General features: G+C 30.6%; 1 protein-coding gene across 1 annotated transcript in view; it reads right to left on the bottom strand.

Moving 5' to 3' along the window:
- Positions 1-17,072, bottom strand: part of LOC141727326 (transcription factor 4-like) — a 93,530-nt gene that overhangs the window by 18,992 nt on the left and 57,466 nt on the right. The window contains exons 8-12 of the mRNA XM_074533798.1: positions 13,452-13,533; positions 11,139-11,254; positions 8,097-8,226; positions 4,508-4,563; positions 1,742-1,820 (exon numbers count right to left, since the gene is read on the bottom strand). Of these exons, the coding sequence (XP_074389899.1) occupies positions 1,742-1,820; positions 4,508-4,563; positions 8,097-8,226; positions 11,139-11,254; positions 13,452-13,533 (463 nt within the window). The remainder of the gene's footprint in view (positions 1-1,741; positions 1,821-4,507; positions 4,564-8,096; positions 8,227-11,138; positions 11,255-13,451; positions 13,534-17,072) is intronic.

A 17,072-nucleotide genomic window follows, 5' to 3' on the forward strand; every position in this document is an offset into this window, starting at 1 on the left:
CTGAAAAATTGGGAAAAAATCTGAGTTATTTTGGGGAAAAATGGAGAAAAATTGGGAAAAAATCCTAAAAAATTGTGGAAAAATTGGGGAAAAAATGGGGAAAAAAATCCTTAAAAATGGGAAAAAATTGGGGAAAATTTAGGGAAAAATTAGGAAAAAATCCTAAAAAATTGGGGGAAATTTTGCGGAAAAATGGGGAAAAATTGGGAAAAATGAGAGAAAATTTGGGGAAAAATCCTAGAAAAATGGGGAAAAATTTGAATTATTTTGGGAAAAAATCGGGGAAAAATAATGAAAAAATGGGAAAAATTGGGGAAAAATTTTGGGAAAAATTGGGGGAAAAATTGGGAAAAAAATCTCGAAAAATTGAGGAAAATTTAGGAAAATTTTGGGGAAAAAATTACGAAAAAATAATGAAAAATTGGGAAAAAATCCTAAAAAATTGGGGAAAATTTGGGGAAAAATTGGGAAAAAATCTGAATTATTTTGGGGAAAAATGGAGAAAAAATGGGAGAAAATTTGGGAAAAAATTCCTAGAAAAATGGGGAAAAATTAGAATTATATTGGGAAAAAATGGAGAAAAAATGGGAAAAAAATTTGGGGAAAAATTGGGAAAAAACCCTGAAAAATTGGGGAAAATTTTGGGAAAAAAGAATGAAAAATTGGGAAAAATTGGGAAAAAATGGGGAAAAATTTGGAATAAATCCGAAAAAAATTGGGAAAAAAATCTGAAAAAATTTGGGAAAAATCCTAAAAAATTTGGGAAGAAATTGAGAAAAAATGGGGAAAAATTTGGGAAAAAACCTAAAAAAAATGGGAAAAAATCGGAAAAAATTTGGGAAAAATGCACAAAAAATGGGGAAAAATTGGGAAAAAAATGGGGAAAAATTTGGAATAAATCCTAAAAAAAAAGGGAAAAAAATCAGAAAAAGTTTGGGAAAAAATTGAGAAAAAATGGGGAAAAATTTGGGGAAAAATTTGGAATAAATCCTAAAAAAATTGGGAAGAAAAATCAGAGAAAATTTGGAAAAAATCCTTAAAAAATTGGGAAAAAAATCAGAAAAAAATTTGGAAAAAATCCTAAAAAAATTGGCAATAATCTTAATATATTCAGAAAAAAATTCATATTACTTTCAGCCAAAAAACCTGAATTTTTGGGGAAAAAATTTGATTTTTTTGGGGAAAAAATGTCATTTATTTTGTGAAAAAAATTGGAATTTTTGCCTAAAAAAACCGAATTTTTGCGGGAAAAAACCAGATTTTTTTCAGGATTTTTTGGGGAATAAAATAAAGATATTTTGGGGAATAAAATAAATAAAATTGGGGAAAAAAATGGAAGATAATTTGGGGAAAAATTGGGAAAAAATCCTGAAAAATTGGGGAAAATTTTGGGAAAAAATTGGGAAAAATAATGGAAAATTTGGGGAAAAAATGGGAGAAAATTTGAGAAAAAATGGGGAAAAATTTGGAATAAATCCTAAAAAATTGGGAAAAAATCTTAATAAATTCAGAAAAAAATTCATAATATTTTCAGCCAAAAAGACTGAATTTTTGGGGAAAAAATTTGATTTATTTGGCGAAAAAATTCAATTTATTTTGAGAAAAAATTTGAATTTTTGCCTAATTTTTGCGGGGAAAAAACCAGATTTTTTCAGGATTTTTTGGGCTATAAAATACAAATATTCTGGGGAATAAAATAATTAAAAAATTCGATTATTTGATATAAAAAATCAGCACCAACCTGCGAGCGAAGGGGGCGAGCCGACGGGCGTGGAGGGGTTGGAGGGGAAGCTGCTGTTGGTGTGGTCGGGAGAGTAAATCTGCATAAAGAGCATTGAGATGTAAGTTTTATGCAAATTTATACAAATATATGCAAATGTATGCAAATGTATGCAAGTGGAGAAATTTGAGGATTTTGGGGGATTTTTTTGGGGATTTTTAAAGGATTTTTTTGGGGATTTTTAAAGGATTTTTTGGGGTTTTTTGAGGATTTTTTGGGGATTTTTTTGGAATATTTGGGAAAATTTTTTGGGATTTTTGAGGAATTTTTGGGGAATTTTGGGGGGATTTTTTGGGGAATTTTTTGGGGATTTTTGGGATTTTTAAAGGATTTTTTGGGGAATTTTCTGGGGATTTTTTTGGGGGATTTTGGGGGGATTTTTTTGGGATTTTTTGGGGTTTTTTTGCGGATTTTTGGGGATTTTTTGGTGATTTTTTGGTGGATTTTTGAGGATTTTTAAGGAAATTTTTTGGGATTTTTTTGGGGATTTTTGGAGGAAATTTATGGGTTTTTTAAGGGATTGTTTTGGGATTTTTTTGGATTTTAAAAGGATTTTTGGGGGAATTTTTGGAGGATTTTTTGGGGATTTTTGGGGATTTGTTGGGGATTTTTTTTGGAATTTTTAGGGGATTTTTTAGGATTTTTTGAGGATTTTTTGGGGAATTTTTGGAGGATTTTTTTGGGGATATTTTGGGGATTCTTAAAGGAAATTTTTGGGGACTTTTTGGGGATTTTTAAAGGATTTTTTTGGGATTTTTTGAGGATTTTTTAGGAAATTTTGGGGGGTTTTGGGGATTTTTTGAGGAATTTTTTGTGGATTTTTGGGGGAATTTTTGGGATTTTTTTGGGGATTTTTGGGGATTTTTAAGGAAATTTTTTAGGGATTTTTTGGAATTTTTTTGGGGATTGTTTGGGGATCTTTTGGGGATTTTTCTGGGATTTTTTTGGGGATTTTTTGGGATTTTTAAAGGATTTTTTGGGGGGATTTTTTGAGGATTTTTAAAGGATTTTTTGGGGGAATTTTTTTAGGATTTCTTGGGGAATTTTTGCGGATTTTTTGGATTTTTTTTGTGGATTTTTTTGGGATTTTTAAAGGATTTTTTGGGGACTTTTGTGGAATTTTTGAGGAATTTTGGGGGATTTTTGGGGAATTTTTTTTTATTTTTTTGGGATTTTTTGAGGAATTTTTTAGGGATTTTTTGGGGATTTGTAAGGGAATTTTTTGGGATTTTTTGCGGATTTTTGGAGGGAATTTTTGGGATTTTTTTGGGATTTTTAAAGGATTTTTTGAGGATTTTTTTGGATTATTTGGAGAAATCTTGGGGGATTATTTTGGGATTTTTAAAGGATTTTTTTGGGGAATATTTTTAGGACTTTTTGGGGTTTTTTGGGGGATTTTTTTTGATTTTTAAAGGATTTTTTTGGGGAATTTTTGGGGATTTTTGGAGGATTTTTGGGGACTTTTTGGGGATTTTTAAAGGATTTTTTGGGGATTTTTGAGGGATTTTTTTGGGGATTTTTTAGGGAAATTTTTGGGGGATTTTTTTGGATTTTTTGGGGATTTTTAAGGAAATTTTTTTGGGATTTTTAAAGGATTTTTAGGGAAATTTTTGGAGGAAATTTTTGGGGTTTTTTTAGGGATTTTTTTGGGATTTTTGAGGGATTTTTTTGGGGATTTTTTAGGGAAATATTTGGAGATTTTTTTATTTTTTAGGGATATTTTTTGGATTTTTTTAGGATTTTTTTGGAAATTTTTGGGGATTTTTTTGGAAATTTTTGGGATTTTTGGGGGATTTTTTTGGAATTTTTTGAGGATTTTTTGGGATTTTTTGAGGAAATTTTTGGGGGTTTTTTTGAGAATTTTGTGGGATTTTTTAGGGATTTTTTGAGGGATTTTGTGGGGAATTATATGGGCATTTTTTGGGATTATTTTAGGATTTTTTGGGGTTTTTTGTTAAATTTTTTCGTATTTTTGAGGGATTTTTCTGGAAATCTTTGAGGGATTTTTTTTTTTTATTTGTTGAGAATTTTTCGGGATTTTTGGGGGATTTTTTTGTTGATTTTTGGGGACTTTCTGAGGAATTTTGAGGAATTTTTGGGAGATTTTTTGATATTTTTGGGGGGGATTTTTGGGGGGGATTTTTGGGGGATTTTTAAAAAAACTTTGCAGATTTTTTGGGATTTTTCTGGGATTTGTTTTATTTTTTTGGGATTTTTTGAGGAAATTTTTGGGGTTTTTTAGGGGGATTTTTGAGGATTTTTCAGGATTTTTTTTGAGGATTTTTTGGGGATTTTTTAGGGGTTTTTTTTAGGATTTTGGGGATTTTTTTTGAGGATTTTTTTGCGATTTTTTAGGGACTTTTTGGGGGGATTTTTTGGGGATTCTTTTGGGATTTGTTTTGTTTTTTGGGGATTTTTAAAGGACTTTTTGTTGAATTTTTTAAGAATTTTTTGGAAATTTTTGGGGATATATTAGGGATTTTTTGAGGGAATTTTTTGGGGAGTTTTTTGACATTTTTTCCAGATTTTAGGGGAATTTTTTGAGGATTTTTTTTTCTTTTTGGGATTTTTTTCAGGAATTTTTTTGTTATTTTTGGGATTTTTTTCCTGGATTTTTTTCGGGAATATTTCGAATTTTTTGGGAATATTTTCCAACATTTTTCCACCTTTCCCCACCCATTTTATCCCATAAAAAATTCCAATTTTTTTGGGAATTTTTTTCCTTACTGAGGCCAAAGCTTTGCCCAAAGCGTCGCCGGTTTGGGAACTTCCCCCTGCACGAGCTGCAAAAAAAAATAAAAATAATTTAAATTTTTAATTAAAAAATCATTAAAAATTTTTATTTTTTATTAAATTATAGAATTCTAGAAAAAATTTGGAATTTTGGGGAAAAAATTTGGGATTTTTTGGGGGAATTTTGGGGATTTTTGGGGGGAATTTTGGGGTTTTTTGGATTAAAAATTTAAATTTTTTGGGGAAAAATTGGAATTTAAAAGGGAAATTTTGGGGATTTTTTTGGGGATTTTTTGGGAATTTTTGGGGATTTTTTTGGATTTTTTGGGATTTTTGGGGGATTTTTTTAGGGAATTTTGGGATTTTTTTGGGGATTTTTTGGGGATTTTTGAGGAATTTTTTTTGGACTTTTTTGGGATTTTTGGGGAAATTTTTGGGATTTTTATGGGATTTTTTTGGGATTTTTTGGGATTTTTGGGGGATTTTTCAGGAAATATTTGGATTTTTTTAAAGGAATTTTTCAGATTTTTTTCAGGAATTTTTTTGGGATTTTTTCAGGAATTTTGGGGGTTTTTTGGGGATTTTTTGGGGAATTTTGGGGACTTTTTTGGGATTTTTTAGGGGAATTTTTTGGGATTTTTATGGGAATTTTTAGGGAATTTTTTTGGATTTTTTTAGGGATTTTTTTCAGGAATTTTTTGGGAATTTTTGGGGATTTTTTGGGATTTTTGGGGGATTTTTTGGGATTTTTTGGGATTTTTTTGGGGATTTTTTGGGGAATTTTTGGGCGATTTTTATGGGGATTTTTTGGGAATTTTTTAGGAATTTTGGGGGATTTTTTGGGGATTTTTTGGGATTTTTGGGGGATTTTTCAGGAATTTTTGAGGATTTTTCATTATTTTTGGGGGGTTTTTTGGAATTTTTTTGGAATTTTTTCAGGAATTTTTAGGGAAGTATGTGGATTTTTATGGGAATTTTTTCGGGTTGTTTTTTTTTTTTTTTTTCCGGGATTTTTTGGGATTTTTTTTAGGATTTTTGGGGGATTTTTCAGGAATTTTTGGCGGTGTTTTGGGGGATTTTTTGGCGGTGTTTTGGGGATTTTTGGATTTTTTTGGGAATTTTTGGGGGATTTTTTAGGGAATTTTTGAGAATATTTTAGGGATATTTTTGAGGATATTTTTGGGATATTTTATGGATATTTTAGGGATATTTTGGGGATATTTTAGGGAATTTTTGGAGGATATTTTGGGGATATTTTTTGGGATTTTTTAGGGATTTTTTCGGAATTTTTGGGTGATTTTTTTGGGAGTTTTTGGGGATATTTTGGGAATTTTTGGAGGATATTTTTGGAAATTTTTGGGGATATTTTAGGGATATTTTGGTGAATTTTTGAGGATGTTTTGGTGATATTTCAGAGAATTTTTGGAGATATTTTAGGGAATTTTTGGCGATATTTTGGGTGATTTTTTTCAGGGTATTTTGGGGATATTTTGGGGAATTTTTGGAGGATATTTTGGGGCTGTTTTAGGGATATTTTACGGAATTTTTGGGTGATTTTTTCGGGAATTTTTGGGGATTTTTTGGGGATATTTTGGGGGATATTTTAGGGATATTTTGGGTGATTTTTTGGGATATTTTGGGGATATTTTGGGTGATTTTTTCAGGATATTTTAGGAATATTTTAGGGATATTTTAGGGAATATTTTAGGGATATTTTAGGGCTATTTTAGGGATATTTTGGAGATTTTTTGCGTGATTTTTTTCAGGATATTTTAGGGAATTTTGGGGGATTTTTTCGGAAATATTTTGGGGATATTTTAGGGAATTTTTGAGGATATTTTAGGGAATTTTTGGAGGTTATTTTTAGGATTTTGGGGGGAATTTTTGGGGGAATTTTTGGGGAATTTTTAGGGGATATTTTGGGATATTTTAGGGAATTTTTGGGGATACTTTGGGGATATTTTGGAGATATTTTTAAGGAATTTTTAAGGAATTTTTGGGGATAATTTAGGGATTTTTCTGGATTTTTGGGGCATTTTGGGGTGATTTTTTTTAGAATTTTTTTGGAATTTTTGGAGGATTTTTTGGGGTTTTTTTAGGGATATTTTAGAGATAATTTGAGGATATTTTGGTGAATTTTTGGGGATATTTTATGGATTTTTTGGGGATATTTTGGGATATTTTGGGGCATTTTGGGGGATTTTTTAAGATTTTTTTTGAATTCTTGGAGGATTTTTTTGGGGATTTTTTGGGGCTATTTTGGGAATATTTTGGGGATATTTTGGGAATTTTTGGATGATTTTTAGGGAATTTTTGGCGATATTTTCAGGATATTTTGGATATATTTTAGCGATTTTTTTAGGGATATTTTAGGGATATTTTATGGAATTTTTGTGGATACTTTGGGGATATTTTAGGGATTTTTTTTTGGGAATTTTTGGGGATTTTTTGGGGATTTTTTGGGATATTTTTGTGGCATTTTCGGGGAATTTTTTAGGAATTTTTGGTGATATTTTGGGGATTTTTTGGGAAATTTTTTTAGGATTTTTTTGGATATTTTTTGGATATTTTGGGAATTTTTTGGGGAATTTTTGGGAATATTTTGGGGGATATTTTGGGGATATTTTGGGTAATTTTTTCAGGATCTTTTAGGGAATTTTTGGGGCCATTTTAGGGATATTTTTAGGAACTTTTGGTGATATTTTGTGGATATTTTTGGGGATATTTTGGATATATTTTTGGGAATTTTTGCAGATATTTTAGGGAATTTTTGTGGATATTTTAGGGATATTTTGGGTGATTTTTTCAGGGTATTTTAGGAATATTTTAGGGATATTTTAGGGAATTTTTGGAGGATTTTTTCGGGAATTTTTGGGGCTATTTTGGATATATTTTAGGGATATTTTGGGGGTATTTTGGGTGATTTTTCCAGGATACTTTAGGAATATTTTTGGGATTTTTTGGGATATTTTTGGAAATTTTTGGACGATTTTTTCGGGAATTTTTGGGGCTATTTTGGGGATATTTTAGGGCTATTTTGGGGATATTTTGGGGCTATTTTATGGATATTTTAGGGATTTTTTGGGAATTTTTGGGGATATTTTAGGGAATTTTTGGGAATACTTTGGATATATTTTAGGGATATTTTGGGGCTATTTTATGGATATTTTTTGGGATATTTTGGGGCTCTTTATGGATATTTTTTGGAATATTTTGGAGCTATTTTGGCAAATTTTTTGGGATATTTTAGGGAATTTTTGGTGATTTTTTGGGAATATTTTAGGGAATTTTTGGGTGATTTTTTTGGGTATTTTTTTTGAATTTTTGGGGATATTTTGGGGATTTTTTTGGATATTTTTAGGAATATTTTAGGGATATTTTGGGAATATTTTAGGGATAATTTGGGTGATTTTTTCAGGATATTTTAGGGATATTTGGGGGATTTTTTGGGAATTTCTGGGTGATTTTTGACAATATTTTTGGGAATTTTTGGACGATTTTTTCAGGAATTGTTGTGGATATTTTAGGGATATTTTGGGATATTTTGTGAATATTTTAGGATATTTTAGGATATTTTACTCACCCAGCAGGGGCTCGGCGCCGTTGGCCGGGGGGGTGCAGGAGGAGCTGAAGGGGTTGGAGGCGCCCCGGTGGAACGACGACATCGGGGGCAGAGAGGAGCTCAGATCTGCTGAGGAATGCGCTGGGTACGTCTGGAAAAATCCAGAAAAATTAAATTAACATGGAGAAAAAATTGAGGAATAATTAGAAAAAAATTTGGTGAAAATCGGAGAAAAAATGACGAAAATATGGGGAAAAATGGGGAAAAAATTTGAATTTTTTGGGGGGAAAATGGGGAAAAAAATTGAATTTTTTTGGGAAAAAATTTGGATTTTTAGGGGAATAAAGGGGGAAAAAATTGGGGAAAAATGGGGAAAAAAATTGAATTTTTTGGAGAAAAAATTTGGATTTTTTGGGAAAAAATTTGGATTTTTTGGGGAATAAAGGGGGAAAAATTGGAGAAAAAATAAGGAAAATATGGGGGAAAATGGGGAAAAAAATTGGATTTTTTTGGGAATAAATAGAGAAATAATTGGGAAAAAATTGGAGAAAAATTGGGGGAAAATTGGGGGAAAATTGGGAAAAATAGAGAAAAAAATGGAGAAAATTTGGGGAAAAATTGGGAAAAAATGAGGAAAAAATGGAGAAAAATTTGAATTATTGGGGGAAAAATTGGGGAAAAATTGGGAAAAATTTGGAGAAAAATTGGGGGAAAATTGGGGAAAAATGAGAAAAATTTGGAGAAAATTTGGGAAAAAATGGAGAAAAATTGGGAGAAAAAATGGGGAAAAATTAGGAAAAAATTTGGAATTTTGGGGGAAAAATTGAAAAAAAATTGGGGAAAAATTAGGGGAAAAATGGGGAAAAATTTGGAATTTTTGGAGTAAAAAAACTGAATTTTTTTGAGAAAAAAATCGGATTTTTTGGGGAAAAAAATCCAATTTTTTTGGGATTTTTTTTGCGATTTTTTTGGAATTTCTTTGGAATTTTTGGGAATATTTTCAGGATATTTTAGAAATATTTTAGGAATATTTTTGGAATATAAAATTGAATATTTTTACCAATCTCTCATGGGGGTGGAGGCTGCAATACCCCCCAGGCTGCCCCAACATCCCCGAGAGTGGGAAAAAATTGGGGAAAAATTGGGAAAAATTTGGAAAAAATTTGGGAAAAATTGGGAAAAAATTGGAAAAAATTTGGAGAAAAATTGGGGGAAAAAATTGGGGAAAAAATTGGGAAAAAATTGGGGAAAAATTGGCAAAAAAATGAGGAAAAATTAGGCAAAATTTGAATTATTGGGAGAAAAATTGGGAGAAAAATAGGGAAAAATTGGGGGAAAATTGGGAAAGAAATAGAGAAAAAATGGAGAAAATTGGGGGAAATTTGGAGAAAAAATGGGGAAAAATTGGAAAAAAAATGGAGAAAAATGGGGGAAAATTGGGAGAAATTTAAAGGAAAATTGGAGAAAAATTGGGGAAAAATATGGGGAAAAATAGGGAAAAATTGGAATTTTGGGGGGAAAAATTTGGGGAAAAATGGGGAAAAAATTGGGGAAAATTGGAGAAAAATTGGGGAAAAATTGGGAGAAATTTAAAGGAAAATTGGAGAAAAAATAGAAAAAAAATGGGGAAAAATGGGGGAAAATTGGAGAAAAAATTGGGGAAAAATGGGGAAAAAATGGGAAAAATTGGAGGAAATTTGGCAAAAAATTGGGAGAAAAATTGGGAAAAATTTTGATTTTTTGGGGGAAAAAAATTGAATTTTTTGGGGAAAAATGGGGGGAAAAATTGGAGAAAAAATGGGTAAAAATTGGGAAAAAATGGAGAAAAATTGGGAGAAAAATGGGGAAAAATTGGGAAAAATTAGGAAAAAAATTGGAATTTTGGGGGGAAAATTGAGAAAAAATTGGGGAAAAATTAGGGGAAAAATGGGGAAAATTTGGAATTTTTGGAGAAAAAAAAATGAATTTTTTTGAGAAAAAAATCGGATTTTTTAGAGAAAAAATGGGAAAAAATTCGGATTTTTTGGGGAAAAAATGTGATTTTTTTGGGATTTTTTTTGCGATTTTTGTGGGGATTTTTGTGGGATTTTTTTGTGGATTTTTTGTGGATATTTTTTTAATTAATTTTGAATATTTAATTAACATTTTTACCAATCTCTCATGGGGGTGGAGGCTGCAATACCCCCCAGGCTGCCCCAACATCCCCGCGAGTGGGAAAAAATTGGGGAAAAAATGGGAAAAATTGGGAATAATTTGGTAAAGAATTGGGGGAAAATTGGGAAAAAATAGAGAAAAATTTGGGGAAAATTTGGGGAAAAATTGGCAAAAAATGAGGAAAAATCAGGAAAAAATTTGAATTATTGGAGGAAAATTTGGGGAAAAATTGGAGAAAAATTGGGAAAAATGGGTAAAAAATTGGGAAAAATTTGGAGAAAAATTGGGGAAAATTGGGGAAAAATTGGGGAAAAAATTGGTGAAAATTATAAGAAAATTGGGAAAAAATAGAGAAAAATTTGGAGAAAAATGGGGCAAAATTTTGAATTTTTGGGGGAAAAATTGGGAAAAAATTGGGAGAAAAAATGGGAAAAAAATAGAAAAAAATGGAAAAAAAAATGGAAAACATTTGGAATTTTTTTGGGAAAAATAGAGAAAAAAATGGGGAAAAATAGGGGAAAAATGAGAAAAATTTGGAGAAAATTTGGGGAAAAATTGGAGGAAATTTAGCAAAAAATTGGTGAAAAATTGGGAAAAATTTGGAGAAAAATGGGGAAAAAATAGGGAAAAATTGGGAAAAAAATTTAATTATTGAGGGAAAAATTGGGAAAAATTTAGGAAAAAATTGGGAAAAATTAGGGGAAAAATGGGTAAAAAATTCGGATTTTTGGGGGGAAAAAATTGAATTTTTGGAGGGAAAAATGCTCAAAAAATTGGATTTTTGGGGGTAAAAAATGGGGAAAAATTCGATTTTTTTTGCGATTTTTTTGGGGTTTTTTTGGGGATTTTTTCTTTGATTTTTTGTGGATATTTTCATAAATATTTTAATTATAAAATAAATATTTTTACCAATCTCTCATGGGGGTGGAGGCTGCAATACCCCCCAGGCTGCCCCAACATCCCCGCGAATCCTCCCTGGCCCAGCCCGCTGGAAGAACCCCAGGGATCGCTGCTGTGGTGCCCATCTGCAACAAAAACCATCAAAAATTAATTAATTTCTTCATTAAAATACTCATTAAAACTTGAAAATTAATTAAGGGTAAAATTGAGGGGGTTTAGGCAAAAAAAAACCCGGTGAAAAACGGAGAAAAAATGGATTTTTTAGGGGAATAAATGGAATTTTTTGGGGAATAAATTGAATTTTTGGGTTTTTTTTTAACAGGAAAATTTGGGGGTTTTTGGGGTTTTTTTAAGGCAAAAAATTGGAATTTTTTAATAAAAAATGGGAATTTTTTTGAGGCAAAATTTGGGGTTTTTATGGCAAAAAATTGGGATTTTTTCAGTCAAAAATTTGGAATTTTTCTATAAAAAATTCGAATTTTTGGGGAATTTTTTTGGTCAAAAATTTGGGATTTTTTCTATAAAAAATTCGAATTTTTTTGAGGTTTTTGGGGCAAAATTTGGGATTTTTCTATAAAAAATTCGAATTTTTTTGAGATTTTTTGAGGCAAAATTTGGAATTTTTCTATAAAAAATTCGAATTTTTTGGGGGATTTTTTGGTCAAAAATTCGGAATTTTTCAATAAAAAATTCAATTTTTTTTGAGATTTTTTTGAGGCAAAATTTGGGATTTTTTCATCCAAATTTTGAAATTTTTATTTCAAATTTTTATTAAAAATAATCATAAAATAATTAAAATATAGGGTGGAAAAAAAATCAATTTTATGGGCAAAAAAATTCAATTTTTCAAAAAATTTTGGTAAAAATTTGGAATTCTTTTGGTCCAAAATTTAAAATTTTTCAATAAAAAATTGGGAATTTTTTGTGATTCTTTTCAGCCAAAAATTTCGAATTTTTCAATCAAAATTTGGGAATTTTTGCTGCAAAATTTAGGTTTCTTGACCAAAAACAATTAAATTATTTCAAAAAAAAAATCGAATTATTTTAATTTTTCTTGGTAAAATTTGAAATTTTTTTTGGCCAAATTTTGGATTTTTTGGGAAAAAAATTGAATTTTTTGAATGGGAAAATTGGGGAAAAATTTGAAATTTTTTTGGGAGAAAATTTGAATTTTTGGGGGAAAAAATTTTGAATTTTTGAGGGGAAAATTGGGGAAAAAATTTGAAGTTTTTTGGGAAAAAAATTGAATTTTTTAAGGGGAAAATTGGGGAAAAATTTGAATTTTTTGAGGGGAAAATTGGGGAAAATAATTTGAATTTTTTGGGACAAAATTTGAATTTTTTGGGGAAAAAATTAAATTTTTGAGGGGAAAATTGGTAAAAAATTGGAAATTTTTTGCCCAAAAATTTGAACTTTTTTTGCCCAAAAATTTTGGAATTTTTGGAAAAAATTTGAATTTTTTTGGTCAAAATTTGAATTTTCTGGAATATTTTAATATCAAAATTTGCCATTTTTTATTTCCATTTCCACCCCAAAATTCAAATTTTTTCACCCCAAAATTCCAATTTTTTTCCCTTAATTTTCCCCCCAAACTTTCAAATTTTTAGTATTAGAATCGCAATTTCTTTTTTATTTTTTACCACCAAAATTTTAATTTTTTTAAGGAAAAAATTCCCCAAAAAAATTTAAATTTTTTTTTATTTTTTTCCACCAAAATTTCAATTTTTTAAGGAAAAAAATTACCAAAAAAATTTAAATTTTGTTTATTTTTTACCACCAAAATTTTAATTTTTTTAAGGAAGAAATTACCAAAAAAAATTTAATTTTTTTTTCATTTTTTACCACCAAAATTTTAATTTATTTAAGGAAAATTTACCAAAATAATTTAAATTATTTTTTATATTTTTATATTTAAAAATTTCCCCAAAAATTTGGATTTTTTTGGAGAAAAATTAACAAAAAAATTCAATTTATTTTAGTAAAATTTGCCTAAAAAATTCAATTTTTTTGCAATTTTCATCAATTTTTTTTTTATTTTTACCACCAAAATTTCAATTTTTTTAAGGAAAAATTCCCAAAATAATTTAAATTATTTTTGATATTTTTGTATTTAAAAATTTCAAAATTTACCCAAAAAAATTTAATTTTTTTGGAGAAAAATTAACAAAAAAATTCAATTTTTTTAGCAAAATTGACCTAAAAAATTCAATTTTTTTGTGATTTTCGTCAAATTTTTTGCGTTTTTTTCAGGGAAAATTTGGGAATTTTGGAAATTTGGGAATTTTTTGGAAAATATTTGGAATTTTTTGGGAATTTTCTGACCTTGCATGAAGAAAGAGGAGGGGAAGGTGCTGGAGGCGCCCTTGGAGGTGAATTCGGCCGTGCTGGCGGAGGGAGCGTAAACCTGGAAAAAATGGGGAAAATTCAAATTATTTTGGGGAAAAGTTGAATTTATTATGGGGAAAAAATTGGGAAAAAATTAAATTTATTATGGGGAAAAATGGGGAAAAATTGGGAAAAAAAATTGGGAAAAAAATGAATTTATTTGGGGGAAAAATGGGGAAAAATTGGGGGAAAAAGGGGAAAAAATTGAATTTATTTGGGGGAAAAAAATGGTAAAAATTGAATTTATTATGGGGAAAAAATGGGGAAAAAATTAAATTTATTTGGGGAAAAAATTAAATTTATTATGGGGAAAATTTGGGGAAAAAATTGGGGAAAAAATTGAATTTATTTGGGGAAAATTTGGGGAAAATTTGGGAAAATTTGAATTTTTGGGGGGAAAAATGGGGAAAAATTGGGGGAAAAATTGAATTTATTTGGGGGAAAAATTGGGAAAAAATTGAATTTATTATGGGAAAAAATTGGGGAAAAATGGGGAAAAATAGGGAAAAAATTGTATATATTTGGGGGAAAAAATGGGGAAAAAATTAAATTTATTATGGGGAAAATGGGGGGAAAAATGGGGAAAAATTTGAATTTATTTGGGGAAAAAATTGGGAAAAATTGGGAAAAAATTGAATTTATTTGGGGGAAAAATTGGGGAAAAATGGGGAAAAAATGGGGGAAAAATTGAATTTATTATGGGGAAAAAATTGGGGAAAATTGGAATTTTTTAGGGAAAAAATGGGGAAAAAATTGAATTTATTATGGATAAAAATTGAATTTATTATGGGGAAAAAATGGGGAAAAAATTGAATTTATTGGGGAAAAATTGAACTTTTTGGGGAAAAAATTTGAATTTATTATGGGGAAAAATGGGGAAAAAATTTGAATTTATTTGGGGAAAAATGGGGAAAATTTTGAATTTATTATGGGGAAAAATTGGGGAAAAATTGGGGGAAAAATTGAATTTATTTGGGGGAAAAATGGGGAAAAATTGAATTTATTTGGGGCAAAAAATTGGGAAAAAATTTGAATTTATTTGGGGCAAAAAATGGGGAAAAATAAAATTTATTTGGGGAAAAATTGGAATAAAATTGGGGGAAAATCGGGGAAAAAATGGTCCCAAAATGGCGGAAAATGGGGGGAAATTGGACAAAAATCGAGGAGAAAATGGGAAATAAAATTGGAAATAAAATGGGGGGAAATTAGGGAGGAAAAATGGGAATAAAATGGGAAAAATTGAATAAAAATGGGAAAAAAATGGGAAAAAATGGAATAAAAATGAAAATAAAAATGGCGCCACATGAGGGCGCCGGCACATCGGAGCCTTCGGCAAAGATCGGAAACTTTCGGAAACATTCGGGACAGGAGGGCTCGGAGCCGCCCGGACTCGGAGCCAATCAGATTCGAGTTCGGAACCGCGAGGGTTCGGGTTCGGAACCTCTCGGGTTCGGAGCCAATCAGGTTCGAGTTCGGAACCGCGGGGGTTCGGGTTCGGAACCGCTCGGCTTCGGAGCCAATCGGAGCCAATCAGGTTCGAGCTCGGAACCGCGGGGGTTCGGACCAATCAGGTTCGAGTTCGGAACCGCGGGGATTCGGACCCGTTCGGGTTCGGACCCGCTCGGCTTCGGAACCAATCAGATTCGAGCTCGGAACCGCGAGGGTTCGGAACCAATCGGAGCCAATCAGATTCGAGTTTCGGCTCAGCCCTCACGGATCAGGAGAAAAAGCCGCCAAAAAATCCGGGAAAAAAACCGGAAAAAAACGGGAAAAAAAGGTAAAAAAAGATTTAAAACCAACTTAAACCACGTTTAAATGTTCATATTGTTAACCCCACAGCTAAAATAACTCGAAAATAACCCCAAAAATTGAGATTTTTAACCGCAGAGACTGAGGTAAACCCGACCTAAAACAGCCCCCTAAATCCAGATTTTACCCTGATTTGAATCCCGAGATTTAAATCCCAAAATTGTCCCAAAAATGGGATTGGAAGCCTAAATTGGGATGGGATTGGGATCTTAAAATGATCCCAAAAATTTAAAAAAAAAGCTCCCCAAAAAAATCCCCCCAAAAAAACCCCCAAAATTAGAATTAAAACCCCAAAATTTTCACTTTTCTTTTTAGGAGAATTTTCCCCAATCATTTTTGGGATTCTTTTTTAGTAATTCCCAATTTTTGGGGGGTTTTCTTTGAGGATTTTTTTAGGATTTTTTTTTCCACCTCCATCCATCAAAAGGCAGCAAGGGGTTCATTATGTATGCATGATTTCCTCTGCAACTCATTAATATGCAAATGTATGCAGCTGTTAGTTGCTAAATTAAAAATGCAAAGCAGCCCTTCTGCTGGGGCTGCAAATTGGAGGCTTTGGAACGGTTGGGAAAGGGAAAAATGGGGAAAAAAAACCCAAAAAATCCCCTAAAAAATCCCCAAAACTTCCCTCAAAATTCCCATAAATATCCCAATAAAGTCCCAAAAACTTCCCATAAAAATCCCTTAAGAAAACCCAAAAAATCCCATAAAATTCCCATTAAAATCCCCTTAAAATGCCCCAAAATTCCTATAAAAATCCCCAAATACTCCTATAAAAATCCCAAAAACCTCCCAAGAAATTTCCATTAAAATCCCATAAAATCTGATTGAAATCCTATTGAATTCCCATTGAATCCCCCAAAATCCTGAAAATTCCCATCAAAAACCCCAAAAATTCCCATAAAAATCCCTTAAAAAATCCCCCAAAATTCGCATAAAATTCTCATTAAAATCCCCAAAAAATCCCCTTAAAATCCCCCAAAATTCCCATAAAAATCCCATTAAAATTCCTATTAAAATCCCCCAAAAATCCCAGAAAATTCCCCATTAAAATACAAAAAAAATTCCTAAAAAATCCCATAAAATCTGATAAAAATCCCCCAAAAACTCCCATTAGAATTCCCATAAAAATCCCAAAAAAATTCCCATAAAATTAAAAAATAATCCCCCAAAAATTCCCATTAAAATCCTATTAAAAACCCCATTAAAAATCAAAAAAACTCCTCATAAAAATCCCATTAAAATTCCATTAAAATCCGAAAAAAAATCCCCAAATAATTCCCTAAAAACCCCAAAAAAATTCACATAACAATTCCTGATTTTCCCCCAATTTTTCCCCAATAAATTCCCAAATTTTGGGAATTTTCGGGGCTGTTTTCTGCAAGTCCCTCGATGTCCACAAGAGGGCGCCCTGGCCCAGTTAAACCCCAAAAAATTCCCTAAAAAAATCCCCAAAAAAATTCCCAAAAAAATCCCAAAAATTTTTCCAAAAATTCCCAAAAAATTCCCAAAAAAATCCCAAAAATTCCAGAAAAAATCCCAAAAAAATTCAAAAAAATTCCCTCAAAAAATCCCCAAAATATAAAAAAAAATTCCCCAAAAAATTCCAAAAATTTCCCCAAAAATCCCAAAAAAATTCCCAAAAAATTCCCAAAAATTCCAGAAAAAAATCCAAAAAAATTCCCAAAAAATTAAAAAAAATTCCCAAAAAATTCCCCCAATTTTCCCTCCTAATTTCCCCCTCCTGAA

Source organism: Zonotrichia albicollis (genome assembly GCF_047830755.1).
Source record: "Zonotrichia albicollis isolate bZonAlb1 chromosome Z unlocalized genomic scaffold, bZonAlb1.hap1 SUPER_Z_unloc_1, whole genome shotgun sequence".
Taxonomy (NCBI): domain Eukaryota; kingdom Metazoa; phylum Chordata; class Aves; order Passeriformes; family Passerellidae; genus Zonotrichia; species Zonotrichia albicollis.